The following is a 19,332-nucleotide window of genomic DNA, read 5'->3' as shown; positions in this document are numbered from 1 at the left end:
CAGCAGGAGCCCTGACAGACTTGTCCAGTTTGTTTTTTATTCTCCCTACTCTTCCCTTCTGTCTTTGTCCTCCATCGTGACTGACATCCAACCAGTCATTGGTTATTTCCTGGTTGACCAGTGTAGGGGACACGGTTTTCGGTGTGGAATGAGACAGACATAAAGCACAAGCTCCCAGTTCTGGTAACCAAGATCATCAATCCCCACCCAACATGCTTCCTCTTCCCCACTTTCTCCACTCTTTCCTCCAGCTGGGAGCTCCTACCATGGCTCTTGACATATAGGCAGCACCCGGGTAGTACTGTCCTGTCTGATGAGGTGAGATGGGGATCAGCTGCATGCCCCCTCTCCTCAGGTGCCAACACACATGAATAAATTCATGACTATCAATTGGAAGAGTTTGCAGCCCTCTGTCAAACCATGGGGCCATCATTTAGCTGGTGACAGTGAGGTCAAAAAATTATACCAAACTGTTTAAACAAATGATTTGGAATCATTAGTGGTTGATGAATGATTTGTGCTACTTTCATCACTTGATGGTATTATTATGTAGTTTATTTAAAGAAAGGGATTATTTTACTTGTTGATTTGCATAATGATTTATATATTGTTCATATAATTTACATATTAACTGAACATCCCACTTGTTAAATATTTTGAATATTGCGTGGTATCTTCTGAGACTTGCTTTTTTTACTCAACATCATTCTAAGATTTATCCATGTTTATGCATAGTTCATTTTACTGTGTATAGTATTCCATTATATATACACACAATTTATCCATTCTCCAGTTGATGGACATTTGGGCTATTTCCTGAATTTTGCTAGTGTAAACAATGCTGCTGTGCACATCCATGTGCCTGTTTATACAAGAGTTTCTCTAAGATCTATACCTAGGAGTGGAATTGCTAGGTTGTGGGTTCTGTTTATCTTCAGTTTAAAAAGATAATGCCACATTTCCCATTTAAAGTGATTATAACATTTTTATATACCTACAAGTTTTGTATAAGGGTTACTTATGTTACATATCCTGGCCAACAGTTAGTAGTCAGACTTTTCAATTTTTGTCACTTCAGTGGATGTAAAATAGCATTTTACTGTAGTCTTAATTTGCTTTTCCCTGATTATTGATGAAGCTGAACATCTTTTCATCTTTACCATTTGTGTTTCTTCTGTGAAAAGTCTGTTTATATCTTTTGCCCATTATTTTCTTTGGTTGTCTTTCCATATTCTTTTATGAGAGTTCTTTATGTGTTAAGGATGCTAATTGTATTACTTATCTCTTGCTGTGTAACATAGCTGTTGAGTCTGGCTCAGACTTTCTCAGGAGGTTGTAGTCAAGGTGTCAGCCAAGGTTGGAATCATAAGGCTTTGACTGGGGCTGGAGAGTCCACTTCCAAGATTATTCACATGGTTGTTGGCAGGTCTCAATTTCTTGCCAAGTGCACCTCTTCCTAGGAACACTCACAACATGGCATCTTGTTTCCTCCAGTGAGTGATCCAAGAGACAAAAACTCAGGACGGAAGCTACAGTCTTTTTATAACCTAATCTCAGAAGTGACATACCATTATTTCTGCCCTATGTATTTGGTGATGCAGACTAACCCTTACAGTACAGTGTGGGAGGGGACAACACAAAGGTGTGATTAGGTGGCAGGTAACATTGGGGGCCATCTTGGAGGCTGCCTACCATACTAATCCTTTGTCAGTTTTATGTGTTGCTAGTATCTCTCTGTTTTTTTCAGTTTATCTACGATACCTTTGATGACTAGTTCATTTTAATGTAGATTGATTAATCTTTCATATTTAATGCTTTTTCTGTCTAGTTTAAGAAATTCTTCCTTGATTCAAAATCGGAGATTATGTTTTCTTCTAAAAGTGTTATGGTTTGGCCTTTCACATGTAGATTGTTAATTCATCTAGATTTTCTTTGGTGTGTGAGATAAGGAACCATCCCCTCCCCTTTCATTTGCTTAACCAGTTCAAGAATTATTTAAAAAGTCATCCTTTCCCCCACTCATTGGCAATGTTTCTTCTGCCATGTATCAAATTTCTAATGACAGTTTCTTAATTATCATACCTTAATAATGGGCTTTTATCTGGTAGAACAGATTCCCCCCTCCCACTGTCTTATTTTCCTAGGATAGTCTTGACTATTCCTAGCCATCTAAGTTTTAGGAAAAGCTTATCAGGTTAGCTTGAAAAATCCTGTTGGATTTTGATTGGGATTGCATTAAGCTTATAGATCATTTTAAGAACTAATAGAGAATCTTCTAATCTGTGAACATGGTGCCTCCATTTATTTACGTTTCTTCAGTGTTTTTCAGATTTTTAAAGTTTAAAAATTTCTTCAAGTTCTTGTATATCTTTTGTTAGAAATATTCCTAGGTATCACATCTTTAGAAATGTTTTAACACTTTATTATAAAATATACATTCATAAGAATGCGTAAAACACATGTACAGCCAAGTTATTAGAAAGTCACTTGAGAGGGCCGGCCCTGTGGCCAAGTGGTTAAGTTCGTGCATTCCTTTTCAGCAGTCCAGGGTTTCGCTGGTTTGGATCCTGGGTGTGGACATGGCACCGCTCATCAGGCCACATTGGGGTGGCGTCCCACATGTCACAACTAGAAGGACCTGCAACTAAGATATACAACTATGTAAAGCAGGGAAAAATAAAAAGTCACTTGAGTCAGGAAATAAAGCCTTACCAGCACCCCAGAAACCTGTTGCATCCCCCTTAAAAAGTACACTCTGGGGGCTGGCTCTGAGGTGTAGTGGTTAAGTTTGGCGTGCCCTGGCAGCTCAGGTTCATACATTCAGATCCTTGGTGTGGACCTACAGCACTCATCAGCCATGCTGTGCTGGCAGCCCACATAGAAAATAGGGGAAAATTGGCACAGATGTTAGCTCAGGACTAATCTTCCTCAAGCTGAAAAAGAGGAAGATTGGCAACAGATGTTAGCTCAGGGTGAATCCAAAAAAAACACACACTCTGTTCCCCCCCCCCATAATCTTCCCTTTTTAATGCAAATTTTTATGTCTTTATGCTTCATGTTTCTGGCAAACACTGTGAGGTTATTTTGTTTTAAATCTGGGTGGCCGTCTCTTACTTTTAACTGGCAGGTTGAGTCTATTTACTTTTATTAATGATTGTTGATAAGTTTGGACTTATTTTTGCCATCTTTGTGCCTGCTATTCATCTTACTTTTCTCTGTCTTTTAGATATATAGTTTTTGTTTTCTCCACTTTTTTGCTTTGCTAGTTTGAAACTTTGACCCTAATTTCTGTTCTTGTAGTATTTGTCCTTGACATTTTAAGTACTTAAAGCTAATCACTATCTTAATCCTTGTGCTGAAGTATAACACTTTATCAGAACTCTAGGAGCTCTGATTGCCCCACTCTTGGTTTGTGCTATTGTTTTAATTGCCTTTTTAACCTCACATAGTGGACACTATTAATGTTTGTTTTCTTTTTTAGACACCAGTAAGCTCATCAATTTCTCTGCTCACCAATCCTGAAATCTCAGACCTTTCTTCTGGGTGAATTGCTTCCTCCCCACCTCACTTTCTTTACTTCTGGAGCTCTGATGAGATGCATTGGGCCATTCCGTTTCAATCCTTAAGCCTTTTAATCCCTCTCTCCTGTTTTTCCTCTTCTTGTCTCTGCTGTATTCTGGGCATGTCAGGTATGTCTCCCAGTTCATTAACGCTTCAGTTGGATCTAATCTTCTATTTAATAGCATTCATTGAGTTTTTAGTTTCATTATACATCTCTAAAGGATCTACTTAGTTTCTCTTAAAATCTGATCACTTTTTAATAGTCATTTCCTGTTTGAGTTCATTTTTTCTTTATACACATCCATATATGCTTGCTTTGCATTCAAAATATAATTCTGGTATCTGAAGGCATGGGGGTTCTAAATCTCTTTTTTCGCAGCATTTTATCCGTGATGGCATTGCCTGCTTGTGTTTGCTTTTTATGTACATATATATTTTTACATATACAAATATATATATATATATTCATTTTTAGTTTAATCTATGGGAATACCAGATGCTTTCGTCCTGAGAGGATAGACTTATGTCTGCCAGGCCCCAGAGATGCCACCAAGCTGGGACCATTGTAAATCAGTTTCTTGATCCTGTAAATTTTACTCCAAGACCTATTTGAGGACAGGCTTGTAGTTGCAAATCCTCACCAAAGACCATTATCATTACAATTATTTTTATTCTTGTAGCTGTACATGAAAAACAGGCTTGTTTCCTCGTAACCTCTTTTTTGCTAGCAGGCAGATGGGTTTTTTCCCAGCCTGTTAATAGGGATCCTTTAAGGATCCCTACTTAATGGAAGCATTTCAGGTTCAGCTCCTGCAAGACACTGTCTCCTAGTCGCTGAGCTGATGTCAGCATTTGCCTTTAGGGCCACCCAGGTTTTTAAATTCTCTCACAGAGTTGATTTAAATTTGCTGTTCCTTTTGGTGGGTGAGGTGAAAGGGCGGGATTGTTCCTTGGGGATTTCTTTTTCATTCTGTCAAGCTTAATGGTGCCTTAAAAGGTACGTTTATTAAAAATTATTGACTTAGTTAGTTATAGTGAGAGGGCTTTCTAAGTGCATCTGAACCACCAATTGCCAGAAGTAGAAGTGTGCTTTGGTTTTTTTCTCCAAATAAAAAAACAGTGGTGTGATGGCTCCTTTAAGAAAATGGGAGAGGGGCCTCATTTTAGGTCACGTTAATGGAAATACAGAGTGCAGGATTTGAAACTAGTATTTCCATTGTATTAAATAGACCATACTTAGTTCTAGTAGGCATATTTAAGATGACCATCAATAGGGTGATGGTTAAGGTACAGTGTAACTTCTGTAACCAATGAAGCGTATTTTTTTCAAAGGTTGTTTAACATCCTGGAGAAATTTTCACAACCTGAGAAAAGTTGGATATAAAACTATGCTGTATTGTCCCAAAATTATTTAGAAGACAGGAAGAAAAAGCAAATTGGTGTTCGACAGTGGCAGAGTGATAGAAATTTGTTATTTTAAAATCTTGTATTTCAAATTTTCTGCAATAGAAAAAAATCGAAAGGGATACTGATAAACCAGAAAGTATCCTCTTTGAGAAGTGAAAAACCTAGAAGATGATACATGAAGTATGTGAAGTGATGTCATGGATATACTAACAAACATGTGGATGCTCACTTTGTACCAGTGCTGTGCTGCATATGGGACTTGACGAAAGTCCAACACCTAGTAAGCACTATAGCTTCAGTCTGAACCAAGGTCTTCTGGAGCCAGCTTTGCCTTGTATCACTATTCACTCTGTCTCCTAAGCCAGAAACCTTAAAATTTTCCATTCTACTCAGTTTTTGTTTACTAGCAAGATAGAGTGGCGCCCCAGGCAGGTAGGAGGTATACTTACTGTATTATGATGAGTTGTTTAATATTAAAGAGACTGGATACAATTGTTTCACAAAAAGATATATTTTCATATGACTATTTACAGTTTTCATATTTAAAGAATATCATACAACTGATACCTTCTGAAATGCCTCATGCTTTTAAACTCTTTTCTATTTACACTTATCTGACATGGAATCAAAACTAAAATGGTCAGATACCTTGGTAATAGAAAGCAACCAGCCAACATAGCTAGGTCTTCTCTTAAACTTGCTGATCAACATTAGCCATAGTTACCTTAATAATAAATTATCGTTCATTTAAAAATCAGTAGTAATTTTGAACAGTTCATAAATAAGTGTGCTCTGTGCAATTTACAGGTTCAATATCCTGTGGATACTAAAAGCTTGTATATTGTCAGATTTGCACATTATTACTTTATCAAATGATAAGCTTTCCCAAAGAAGAAACTGGAGAAGCTTGAAATAATATCCTCAGGTTCTCTGGAGAGTTATCGAAGCTCTGCCTGCTTCACTGCAGGAGGTTCCAGTTTGCGTGAGAGGGCAGTTAAAATCTGGTTGAATTTCTCGTATCTCTCTGCCTGATTGACTTGTGCACCTTTGCTGCCCCAGAGCAATCGCATTTGAAATTCAGTCTTGAAGATTTCACTCATTTCTTCATCTGGTTGAAAACCTAATAAAAACAAAACAAAACAACTGCCTAAAACATAGTGTTGAAAACTTGCTCATTTAAAGAAGGATCAAAATGAACCTTATCTTCTCTCAGAACTTTAAAAAATGCCTCCAAGGAAAAATATAGGATCTGCTCTATATGAGGGAAGGCAGAGTCCCACCCTCGGGCACCTGAGCACTTAGGAGAAGGAATATGAAAACTCACTAAAACACGAGAGAATCAAATCTGGGTATATGAGCCACTGTGAGTTGTACTGTGAGGGGTGTTCAAAGGACCTCTTTTTTTTTTTTACAGCATTATTGATGTATTATTTACATGTCATGATTCCCCCTTTTTAGCTGCAGTTTGATTTAAAACAGTAAATTTATACAGTTGCACAACTGTCACCACCAATTTTAGAAAACTTCCATCAACCCCAGAAAGTTCCCTCCTACCTCTTTGCAGTCGATCCCTGTTCCTACCCCAGATCCAAGCCAACCACAGATCTGCTTTCTGTTGCTCTTGTTAGGCCTTTTCTAGAAATTTGATATTAATAGAATTATATAATTACAGACTTTTTTGTGTCTGGTTTGTTTTTTTTTTAAAAGATTTTATTTTTCCTTTTTCTCCCTAAAGCCCCCTGGTACATAGTTGTGTATTTTTAGTTGCAGGTCCTTCTAGTTGTGGCATGTGGGATGCTGCCTCAGAATGGCTTGATGAGCGGTGCCACGTCCACGCCCAGGATCCGAACTGGCGAAACCCTGGGCTGCCAAAGCGGAGCGCGTGAACTTAACCACTCGGCCACGGGGCCAGCCCCCTGGCTTTTTTTACTTAGTGTGATGTTTTTGAGATTATTTCATATTGTCGTGTGTTATCAATAATTCATTCCTTTTTATTGCTGAGTAGTATTCAGTTATATGGACACAGTACATTTTGTTTATCAATTCACCGTCTGTTGGACATTTAGATTGTTTCTAGTTTCTGGCTATAATGAATATGTTGTTGTGAACATTTGTGTATAAGTCTTTGTGTGGACATGTATTTTCATTTCTCTAAGAGTGGAATTACTAGGTTGTATGGTAAATATATGTTTACTTTTAAAGAAACTGTCAAACTCTTTTCCAAAATAGCTGTATCATTATTTTGAATTCTGACCAGTAACATGAAGATTCCAGTTTCTCCACATGCTGCCAACTCTTAGTATTGTCATTCTAGACAGTGTGGGGTGGTATCTCATTGTGGTTTAAATTTACATTTCCCTAATGACTCATGCTTTGAACATTTTTCCAGGTAGTTATCATTTGTATATCTCCTCTGGTGTAGTGTCTATTCAAATCTTTTGTCTGTTCAAATCTTGTTTTCTCATTGAGTTGTAAGAGTTCTTTATATATTCTAGATGTAAGTCCTTTGTCAGATATATTTACCAAATATTTTCTTCTAGTCTATGGCTTGCCTTTTTCTTAATGGTGTCTTTTGAAGAGCAAAATTTTAAATTTCGATTTATCACTGTTTTCTATTATGGTTCATGCTTTTTGTATCCTAGGAAATCTTTGCCTAAGCCAAGGGCACAATGAATTTCTCCTCTGTTTTCTTATAGGTGCTTTACACTTTAGCTCTTACATTTTGGGTCTATGATCCATTTTGGATTAATTATTGTGTACAGTATCAGGTAAAGATCAAGATTCTTTTTTTTTTTGCATATAATATTTAATAGTTCCAGCACCATTTGTTGAAGGACTATACTTTATCCGGTGAATTACCTTGACACCTTTGTCAAAAATCAGTTGACAGCCATATGTGCAGGCCTGTTTCTTAACTCTCTCTCCTTTTCTATGTAAGAGAAGATCTGTCTACTTAAGACTAAGGATGCTCAGTCAACTCTATTAGAGAGGTGGAAACCTCTAGCCAAAGAATTACAGGCATGTGGTTCTCATCCTTGATTATTGCTGGACTTCTCTGCTCTGTCATTAAATATATTTCCACTGTCACAGTATCTTGGTGGTGGAGAGGATAATAGAAGCCCTCTAGTCCATCCTTCTATCTGATGCCAGAATATTTTTGACAGATAACCAACCAGAGGCCAGGTAACACCTTCCATTCATTCAGTTAATATGCTTTGAGCCCCTACCCTGGGCTGGTGCTGGGGATATGTTGGTGAACAAATCTCTGCCCTTACTGGGTTCATAGTCACTTCCAGCAATGGGATCGTGCCATATAAATCTGTAGCAGGATCAACTGAGAAGAACCATCAGATACCTTCAAAGTGACTTGCTGTAGAACAGCTTAAAGCACACTTTTCTCAAAACCCATCTTAATATACTGGCTTAGGCAACATCCAATGTAATATATTTACTGGCTTCGTATAAGCAGACTCTAATATCTGGTGAATTGAATTATGTGCTTTTATTGTTTGAGTCCTACACTGCCAACCCAGGAGAACTTTCTGAGAAAAAAAGTGAAACAGGTATGTGGTGCTTACAACTGCAACGGACACAGTGCAAATGGTTTAATCCCAAATTCTGGGTCTGAAACAATAACTTTGTTTTCAGATGAAATAATAGGCTTCTCCTGCCCCATACAGTTCTTAACGTTATGGAACAGACTGAGCCCTTGAAGAATTTTAAAAATTTTATAGTGAGGAAGAGAAAATAGTTATCCCTGCTAACTGCCTGGGTAAAGCCCTCGTTCTTGCACTTCCTTCCTAAACGGTCTTTTTGTCTACTTCAGCCCTCCCACCTTCCTCCACAGATGCCAGATTTAAAACATAAATCTGACCATATGATGACATCCTTCCATGTTTAAAACTTCACTGGCTCTTCAGCCACAGCCCTACATGGCAGGCCTTTCCATCTGTACCCCACCTCCCTCTTCAGCCTAGTGGGCCATTCCTTAGGTCACACTTTACTGCAAACTCAAGTAATTGTGGTTTGTACTTTTCCCCATTGGACCCTCTGATGCTAAGAGCAGGGGAGCTCACTTCCCATGGTAACTGGGAAGACACAGGAATGCAGATAAATGAACTCAAACAGAACTCCAACTCCTCATGTTGGCCCACCACCTTTTCTCACAGCAATTGTTAGAGGGACCAATGGTAGGCAAGCTGATCAGTTCTTCCATGACACTTCCTGTTTTTTCTATACCACTGACACAACAGAACACCGAAGAAGAAAGAAGAAATGGGATCCTTGAGTCATTTAGGAATTAGAAGGAAGTAATGATCAATCATATAGGAAATGGAATTCCCATGCCTTAATCTTTCCTACTTGGTCTTTTTCTAATTGAGGGCATTCATGCTCTTTCTTTTCTTGATTCCAATTACTATGCAGAGAGCAGCTTACCAAAAACAGCTCTTACCTTCCAGAATCCTCTCAGCGTTCATCCGGTAGCTATCTGCAGCCTCTGCCATGAGTCGGGCTGTTGCCAAATGGTTCAGCATAATCTCACAGCTTTCGTCATTTTTTTCCCACATGTCAGTTCCTTCAAAAGTGACAGCCTGGCGCTCCATTAAGGTCACAAGAGGCATCAGCAGTGGAACTGATACATGGTTTGGGGGAACACATGTGGACTCTAAGAAACAAAGGGTAAAGTTTTCCTATCATATTTTTTTTCAAAGTTAAGCACAGGGAGTTTTGGTTCAAGATGGTGACATAGGAGAATCCTGGGCTCACCTCTTCCCATGGACACACTGAATCTACAGCAAAATATGGAACAACTTCACCTGAAAAAAAACCCCTAAAAACTGTCTGAGCAACTCTAACACATCGGGAGAATGAGAGCAGGACCACACTAAAGCGGGCAGGAGAGGCTGGGACACAATCTCACCATAAACTCCATCCCTGGTATGGCGACCTACAATCGGGAGGGAACTCAAAACCCACAGCTTCTCCCTGAGGAGCAGAGGGTTTGAACACCACATGGGACACCCCGACTTTTAAGATCTGCACCTGAGAGATGAGCCCCCAAAATACCTAGCTTTGAAAACCAACAGGGCTCACATCTATGAGACCCCCAAGGCTATAATGATCTGAGAAACAGCTCTTAAATGGTTCACATGTGTGGACTCACTCGCCTGAGGACTCAGTGTAATAGAGGCAGCCGATAGAGAGGAGCTCGGACTTTACATGAATGAGGCTTATTTACTAATCTTAAAGTGTTTGCCTGAGGGAGAGGCATTTAATTTAGCACAAATCTCGAGGCCTCCTGCTGGCGGGCACCACCTTCACACACTCCCTGTGTCTCGCTCTAGCCAGCAGGAGCCATCTTTGTTTTCTTAAATGGTAGGCTTTTTTTTTTCTTTTTCTTCCCTTTTTTCCTGCAGGCACCATCTATATGCTCTCTCTCTGTCTTGTTCCAGCTGGCAGGTGCCATCTTCACACTCTAGCTGGTGGGCACCATCTTTTTTCTTTCCTTTTCTTTTCCTGGTGGGCGTCATCTGTACAATCTCTCCCTGCCTCATTCCAGCTAGTGGGTGCCATCTTCGCATTCTCCCTCTGCCACACTGCAGAACACCAGTATCTCCTGGAGGGGAGCTCCTGCATGCATCTGGTGCCCTGTTTTATTGTGGCTGCCATCCAGGGGATGCCCCTTGATCCCTGGCTCCCACAGGACTGTAACAATCGGAAAGAAAGCTCTTGGCAGACTACCACCCCCAGGGCACTGCACAGACAGCAGACTGAAACAGACCCCCACTCTTTCTGAGAAAGCAGCCTATTTGCTTGTCCAGGAGCTTCAGCCTGAGGGGCAGCCTTCTAGTTTGGCACACATTTAGGGGCCTGCAGAAGTGCTCTCAGGGAACAGAGGCTGGTGGACGCCATCTTTGCAGCCTCCCTCCATCTCACTACAGCTTGTTGGTATCTGCCAAAGAGGAGCTTATACACTCATCTGGAGCCTCTATCTGGGCAACTCCAGATCGTCTGGCTCTGGTGGCCAGTGGGGCTTATGCTTGCCATTCCACAGGACTGCATATACTTTCATGCTTAAAAAGCTGCTGCCTGAAGGTCTGGCTTCCAATTAGGCTGAATCTAGGTGCTGACTGAGATTACCCGCTTTGGGACACTGACACGTCTTGGCACACCCTCAACTACTAGGAGCCATTAAAAACAAAATAGACTGTTTGGATAATCACAAAGGTTTGATGACCAAGAGCTAAGGCAGGGTTGAATGACAAGGTTCATCTCCTACACGAGGATATTCCTTCAAGGCTGGGAGAGGCAGCGGGTTTTTTCTTTTTTTTTCTGAGGAAGATTAGCCCTGAGCTAACTACTGCCAGTCCTCCTCTTTTTTGCTGAGGAAGCCTGGCCCTGAGCTAACATCCATCCCCATCTTCCTCTACTTTATACATGGGATGCCTACCACAGCATGGTGTGCCAAGCGGTGCCATATCTGCACCCAGGATCTGAACCGGCAAACCCTGGGCCGCCGAGAAGGAGAACGTGTGCACTTAACCACTGCGCCACCGGGCTGGCCCTGTGGCTGTTTTATATAATGCAAGAAAACCAATACAGAGAGTCAACCAAAATGAAGAAACAAAGGGATATGTTCCGAACAAAAGAACAAGATAAAACCTCAGGAAAAAACCTTTATGAAACAGATAAGTAATTTACCTGATAAAGAGTTTAAAGTAATGGTCATAAAGATGCTCACTAAACTCAGGAGAAGAATGGATGAACACCATGAGAACAACAAAAAGACAAAAAATATAAGAAAGTATCAAGTAGAGGGGCCAGCCTAGCAGTGTAGTGGTTAAGTTTGCATGCTCTGCTTTGATGGCCCAAGGTTCACAGGTTTGGATCCCAAGCGCAGACCTAGCACCACTCGTCAACCCACACTGGTGGTGTCCCACATAAAATAGAGGAATATTGGCACAGGTGTTAGCTCAGCAACAATCTTCCTCAAGCAGAAAGAGGAAGATTGGCAACAGATGTTAGCTCAGGGCCAATCTTCCTCACAAAAAAAGAAGAAAGTACCAAGTAGAAGTCATAAAGCTGAAGAATACAACTAAACTGAAAAATACACTAGAGGGATTCAATAGCAAACTAGATGAAGCAGAAGAAAGAATCAGTGAACTCAATGACAGGGCAGTGGAACTCACCCAATCAGAGCAGTGAAAAGAAAAAAGAATGAAAAAAAGTAAAGTTAGTTTAAGGGACTTATGGAACAACATCAAGCAGACTAACATTCACATTAAAGGGGTCCCAGAAGAAGAAAAAGAGAAATGGGCAAACAACTTGTTTGAAGAGATAGTGGCAAAACTTCCGTAACTTGTTGAAGTAAACAAATACAGGAAGCCCAGAAAGTTCCATATAAGATGAACCCAAAGAGACTCACATCAAGACACATTATAATTGACATGTCAAAAGTTAAAGATAAGAGAATCTTAAAAGTAGACTTTAAGAAATGTTAAAGGGACTTCTTTAAGCTGAAAAGAAAGGGCACTAATTAGTAACAAGAATACATATAAAAGTATAAATCTCACTGGTAAAGGTAAATATATAGTAAAGGTAGTGGATTAATCACTTATAAAGCTAGAATGAAGGTTAAAATAAAAAAGTAGTAAAAATAACTATGACTACTATAATTACTTAAGGGATACACAAGATAAAAAGATGTAAAATGTGATATCAAAAACATTAAACGTGCAAGGGGGGAGAATAAAAAATGTAGAGCTTTAGACTGCATTCAAACCTAAATCTTCACTTTCATACTGAAAGTGAAGGGATGGAAATAGATATTCCATGCAAAAGGAAGCCAAAAGAAAGATGGGGCAGCAATACTGATATCAGACAAAATAAACTTTAAAACAAAGACTGTAATAAGAGACAAAGAAGGGCATTACATAATGATAAAGGGGTCAATCCAAAAAGAGGATATAACATTTGTAAATATTTATATGCCCAACACAGGAGCACCTAAATATATAAAGCAAACATTAACAGACCTAAAGGGAGAAATTGACAGCAATACAATAATAGTAGATGACTTTAATAACCCACTTACATCAATGGATAAATCGTCCAGACAAGAACTCAATAAGGAACATCAACCTTAAATGACACATTAGACCAGATGGACTTAACAGGTTATATACAGAACACTCCATCCAAAAGCAACAGAATACACACTTTCTCAAGTGCACATGGAACTTTCTCCAGGATAGATTATATGTTAGGCCATAAAACAGGTCTTAATAAATTTAAGAGGCTTGAGATATCAAGTATGTTCTCTGACCACAATGGTATAAAACTAGAAATCAATTACAAGAAGAAAACTGGAAAATTCACAAATATGTGGAGATTAAACATGCTACTGAACAACCAATGGGTCAAAGAGCAGACAAAAAACACGTTGAGACAAATGAAAATGGAACTACAACATACCAAAACTTATAGGATGCAGCAAAAGCAATTCTAAGAAGGAAGTTCATAGCAATAAATGCCTACATCAATAAACAAGAAAACTCTCAAATAAACAACCTAACTTCATACCTCAAGAACTAGAAAAAGAAGAACAAACAAAGCCCAAAGTTAGTAGAAGGAAGGAAATAACAAAGATCAGAGTGGAAATAGAGACTTAAGACAATAGAAAAGATCAATGAAACTAAGGGCAGGTTCTTGGAAAAGATAAACAAAATTGACATACCTTTAGCTAGATTCACAAAGAAAAGAGAGAGGACACAAATTAATAAAATCAGAAATGAAAGAGGAGACATTACAACTGATAGCACAGAAATACAAAGGATCCTAAGAGACTATTATGAACAATCATACGCCAACAAATTGACCACCTAGAAGAAATAGATAAATTCCTAGAAACTTACAAACTACCCAGATTGAATCATGAAGAAACAGAAAATCTGAATGACTGATTACTAGTGAGGAGATTGAATCAGTAATCAAAAACCTCCCAACAAACAAAAGTCCAGGACCACATGGCTTCACTGGTGAATTCTACCAAACATTCAGAGAAGAACTAATACCAATCCTCAAACTCTTCTAAAAACTAGAAGAGGAGGGAACCCTTCCAAACTCATTTTATGAGGCCAGCATTACCCTAATACCAAAACCGGACAGGGACGCCACAACAAAATTACAGGCCAATATTCCCTAAAAACTGCAAAAATCCTCAACAAAATATTAGCAAACCAAATTCAACAATATATTAAAAGGCTGATATGCCATGATTAGGTGGGATTTATTCCAGGGATGCAAGGATGATTCAACATCCACAAATCAATCAATGTGATACACCACATTAACGAAATGAAGGATAAAAATCATATAATCATCTCAATAGATGAAAAAAAGTACTTGACAAAATTCAACATCCATTTATGATAAATGCTCTCAATGAAGCGGGTACAGAGGGAATGTATGTCAACATAATAAAGGCCATATATGACAAAGCCATAGCCAACATCATACTCAATGGCGTTTTAAGCTGAAAGCTTTTCCTCTACGATCAGGAACAAGATAAAGATGTGCATTCTTGCCACTTTTATTCAACCTAGTATTGGAAGTCCTAGCCAGAGCAGTTAGGAAGAAAAAGAAATAAAAGACATCCAAATTGGAAAGGAAGAAGTAAAACTGTCACTGTTTACAGATGACATGATCTTAAATATGAAAACCCTAAAGATTCCACCAAAAAACCATTAGAACTAATAGATTCAGTAAAGTTGCAGAATACAAAATCAATATACAAAAGTCTGTTGCATTTCAATACACTAATAATGAACTATCAGAAAGAGAAATTAAGGAAACAATGCCATTTACAATTTATGTTGCACATCTGAAACTATTATAATGTAATGTCATCATACCTCAATAAAACAAATAATTAAAAAAAAAAAGCACAGGAAGTTGACTGATAGCCCATGTCTTGTTTTGGTAACTACAGACCTTCTACGAGTGATGTTGTCATCTGACAAAAGCTTGGTGACCCCCATCAACAATCCTGCAGTTAACCTGGGGCCTCATAATATCCCCTGCTAAATGCTTTGATCAAACCAGAAGAGAGACAACCTAACGTTCAGGGCAGCCCCACTCACGCTGACCCTGGGCTCACCTCTGCCTTCGTGCAGGATTTTGCTGAAAGGTTTCAGCTGTTTCTCATAGAGGATGGCAGTTTGGGTGTACTGGTGCCTCAGGGCAGTCCACGTTTTTTCTAACCTTGTGATCTGGAAGAAAGAAAGGTGTTATCGTTTTGGAAGAGGCTCTTTTTTAAACTACCTTTTTGCTTCAGTTTTGGAATAGGTGATAGATGCACATGGTAAAAAAAATTCAAAGCAGTTGAAAGGAGAGTACAGAGAAACAGCTAATCTGCCAACCCCACCCCATTCTGCATTGCTTTAATGGCTCCTCCCAGGAACAATGCATCTCATCAATTTCTTGTTAGGTACACGTGTGTCTATACCTTTTAAAATAAATAAATGCGTATCATACTACACATTTTTCTGTTCCTTGCGTGGAACTCATTCCATATACGTACATATAAAAAAGCATACAACAGACTTATTTTGTTAAACTTCTGCATAACGTTCCACTTCATGGATAAACCGTAGTTTAACTAGTCTCCTATAGTAAGTTTTTAAAATATTTTTTATTACAAAATTACCTCATATTTTGTAAATGTGTACATATGTGAAAATATATGGAGGATAAATTTCCAGAAATGAAACTACTGAATGAAAGAATACATGTATTTTAAATTCTGATAGGAGTTGCCAACTGTCCATAATGGTTATACTGATGTCAGGATATAGGAATGTAATGTACAGCATTTTAATGTTACTCGTAAGTAATAATGTCTGAGGCACATAGAAGACTGCCCAGACCATATGAGGCCACTACTCATTCCTTTTCATTCTTTTTGGAACAACTGAGTCAAGACCAACATATGCCATTGACTCTGACTGCCCTAAGATAAATGGTCCCCCACTCAAACCCTACGACCAGAAAGCCTGAGTCTGAACTTTTCTACATGAAACAAGGAAGCGAAGAAGGGCACTCATATTCCAGGAATGAGAGCCAGCTCTGTGTCAGGTATTTGAGGAATTTCATTTAACCCTCACAATGCCCTATGAGGCAGGTATTTTGGGCTCGTTTTAGAGATTAGAAACCAGAAGGTAGGTAACGTGCTCAAAGTTGCACAGCTGGTAAATGGCAGAGCCGAGATTCATTTCCTTGGCCTCTAAGAGCTCCCCATGCATTCCAAGAGGAAGGCGAGAAGGGATCAGCACCAGCAGATTTGCTGGGAAGGAAAGGATGTGGGCTGGTTTTCCTCTGGCCACCCACCAAGCTGCCCTCTCTTCTCACAGTCGTCTTCTCTCCCTCCTCCCTGAAGCACTGCCTTTCTGAAAGAAGCCCTTGTCTCTTGCTAGACCTGTCTCCAGGATGCTCTCTCTGGATACTGGAAGCTGAGAAGAGAAAGTGGCGCATGCGGCTGTAGTATAGGGGCAGGTTTGGATGATGGCACACAGAAATGACGTGATTCTCAGGGTTTCCCTGGGTCTGCCACTTCCCACCCCAGGGCCCTGAAGAAGCCTGGAGGACTATGTCCCCTCATTGCTGAGGTGCCAGAAGGGAAGAGTCTGATGCTGCTGGAGGGGAGGGGCCACCTACAAAGGCATGTTTAGGTGCTTTGGGATAAGTCCCTAACCTCTGAGTCTGATGTCATGGACAACAACCACGTAATGTCACAAAACATCCCCTTTACTATTCTCAGAGGAAGCTTTGGGCTGGAGGAGTATACACACAGCCTGTTGGCTCAGCCCTCAAAATTATAGGTAGTTTTAAATAAGAAGAAATAGATATGATGCAAATTGAAAACATCTGAATGAATAATTATAACCCCTATTATTAATAAAAGGTAGTATATCATGAAAATATGACTGAATTTTCTTATTTCAAATATCAACCCTACAAAATTCCAGTGCATCTAAAGAGTTTTGAGAGCTCTAGGAATATTATAACTGGAATTGACCACCCCCCCGCCCCCAGATTTCCTAGTGAAGGCATTAAGTTGTTCAACTTCTTATTTTTAAGATGACGTTGCCTTAATGCAAGGAAATTACGTTCCCAACATGCCCTGACTTGCAGGACACGTGACTGTAGCTGTCCTCCCCAATGGCAATGCTGGGTTTTCAGTGAGGACCCGGCAGGATTTCAGAGACAGTCTGCGGCTATGAAACAGCCAAGCTAACTGACCAGCGGTTGGTGTTACAGGTTGCAGACTGGGTTTGCAGGACTGTAATCTCCTACTCAGAGTCCTCCAGGCACCTAGGGCTTGGCGGAACAGAAAGGCAATCGAGACAACAGGACCACTTTCCTCTGTGAGGTCCTTTTGATTTCAAATACAGGTTTTCACTTCTGACGCTCATCCTAAAAACAGCCCATCAAAGCAGAGAAATTCAAAGTGCTTGATTTCAGAAACGCTCATTGGCGGGTTATATGGCAGATGGGCCAGGAAGCTGAATTTTTTAACAGGAGAGTCTGTTTTAGGTGACCTGAGGAACATAGTCTGAGATACACCACTCCAGGGATTCTCAGATATAAGCTCCCCAAACTCAGTTTCTCAGTCATTACCTCAAACTGCCCACACACCCAGTGACCCGGACAGAAGCAGTCTCTTTCCTACACAACACACTTGAGCCAGACGCAGCCTTCCTAACTGGTTCTTCAGGAATAGCGATAGTTCTTGATGACGACTCTTCTTATTGGACATCAAAGAGAAAAGTGTGGGCTGTCAGCAATTATCTGCTGTTTTTAAAAACAGCCAAAACATTGAGGACACTGCTCTTGGTCACCCCAAATCAAAGCAGCTTCCATTAAGACCTCACCTTTCAAGAATAACCAAAAGAGTGTGATTTGCTAAGCATGGGTTTGCAGACCACTTTGCAGAACGTTAAGCACACCCAGGCCTGTGGGGCGGCACAAAGCAAGTGGAAATTTACCTGCGGCATTTCCAGGGCTTTCATGACAGCTGAGAAGGAATAGAGGTCCCCCATGGAGTCTTTCAGTTCCACCGCCACCTGGATAATCCTATTGAGGGTGGATGCTCGGTCCTCCAAAGTGCCTGTGCAGCCCAGAATGTCAACTGCAATGCCGATGGCCATCGTGTTGTGTCTGAGAGGGAAGAGATCAGCGGTCAGGCCTGAGGCCAACAGGACCAGGAGGAAATGAAACCAAACTGGCCAGGAAAAGGACTGACTTTGCACCATTTGCTGCTATCGCTCTGGGATGTACTGGCAGCTCAGACAGTTTGGCTGTTGAATTCAACAGACAGACCACCAGGCTGACTGCAGCAGGGCCTGGGCGAGGCCTCAGAGGATGCACTCTGCAGGGTCAAAACCCACAGATGCCCCAGGACAGGGCCGTGTTCAGCCCTGGACTCGGGGGCATGAAGAGGGCCCTCCTGGACAAGGCTGCTGAGACATGCACATAGCTCCTTGTACCTTCCACCATGAGAGGTCCAAGGAGACACCAGGTCCCCCACCACACTGGGGGATCCCTTCCTCGGGTGAGCCCTGCACACCTTCACTGAGCCCCCAGGACTGGGGAATGGAGGGGACAGAAAAATGAGAGAATACGCTTGATCCAGGAAGACGACATGGGTGCCAGAACAAAGGAAGGAACGAGGAGCTAAGAATAGAGTGTCTGCCACTCTGGGCAAGAGGCCAGAAAGTGAATGGAGATATGGACAAAGACTGAATAGCTGACCAGCAGGAATTTCCCCCATAAGGTCAGACCTCAATAAAATTGAAATCTTGTATCTGCCAACAATCCTCCCTTTTCTCATCCTGAACAACACGGGTCAACCTCACAGACCCAGAACAGGAAGCAGAGTGATCTTTTCTCTACATGACAACAGGACTAATATGAACGGGGTCGCAGAGCCGCCTCGTTCTTGCTAGCAGGCGGCACAGACTTCCCTCTGTAAATCAGGGCCGGGGGTCTGACTGCACTGGGCCAGAACGGCCTCAATTAAATTTCTTCCAGCCTGTGTACAAGTGCTGAGGTGAAGCCCCGATTCACAACTGTGGTTACTAAACGACAACACGCCTTTGAAACTCAGGCCATCTTGTCCTGAAAGTTCACAGCTAAGGATGTTATTCCACGGCTGTGCTTCTCTGCGCCCACGTGTGTTGGTCTCTCTCTCTCACTCTCCTTGACCAAGGGTGTCATGATTCATCCAGAGGCTAGCAGTACTAGTTTCTCCAGTGTTTAATTAAGTCATGAGCTCTGCTGTCTCTGTGTTGGTACATATACGTA

The 19,332-nt window shown here is 40.6% G+C and overlaps 1 protein-coding gene across 16 annotated transcripts in view; it reads right to left on the bottom strand.

Moving 5' to 3' along the window:
* Positions 1-5,463: 5,463 nt before the first annotated feature.
* Positions 5,464-19,332, bottom strand: part of BCAR3 (BCAR3 adaptor protein, NSP family member) — a 191,149-nt gene continuing 177,280 nt past the window's right edge. For all 16 annotated transcript variants that reach the window (XM_070592608.1, XM_070592614.1, XM_008533154.2 and 13 more), the window contains 4 exons: positions 18,015-18,186; positions 15,128-15,239; positions 9,422-9,634; positions 5,464-6,088 (listed from right to left, as the gene is read on the bottom strand). In XM_070592608.1, coding sequence (XP_070448709.1) covers positions 5,907-6,088; positions 9,422-9,634; positions 15,128-15,239; positions 18,015-18,186 — 679 coding nt within the window. In that variant the 3' untranslated portion in view covers positions 5,464-5,906. The remainder of the gene's footprint in view (positions 6,089-9,421; positions 9,635-15,127; positions 15,240-18,014; positions 18,187-19,332) is intronic.

This window comes from Equus przewalskii, chromosome 24, assembly GCF_037783145.1.
Source record: "Equus przewalskii isolate Varuska chromosome 24, EquPr2, whole genome shotgun sequence".
Lineage (NCBI taxonomy): Eukaryota > Metazoa > Chordata > Mammalia > Perissodactyla > Equidae > Equus > Equus przewalskii.
Note: the sequence above shows the minus strand (reverse complement) of the source record. Positions and strands in the feature narration are given on the sequence as shown.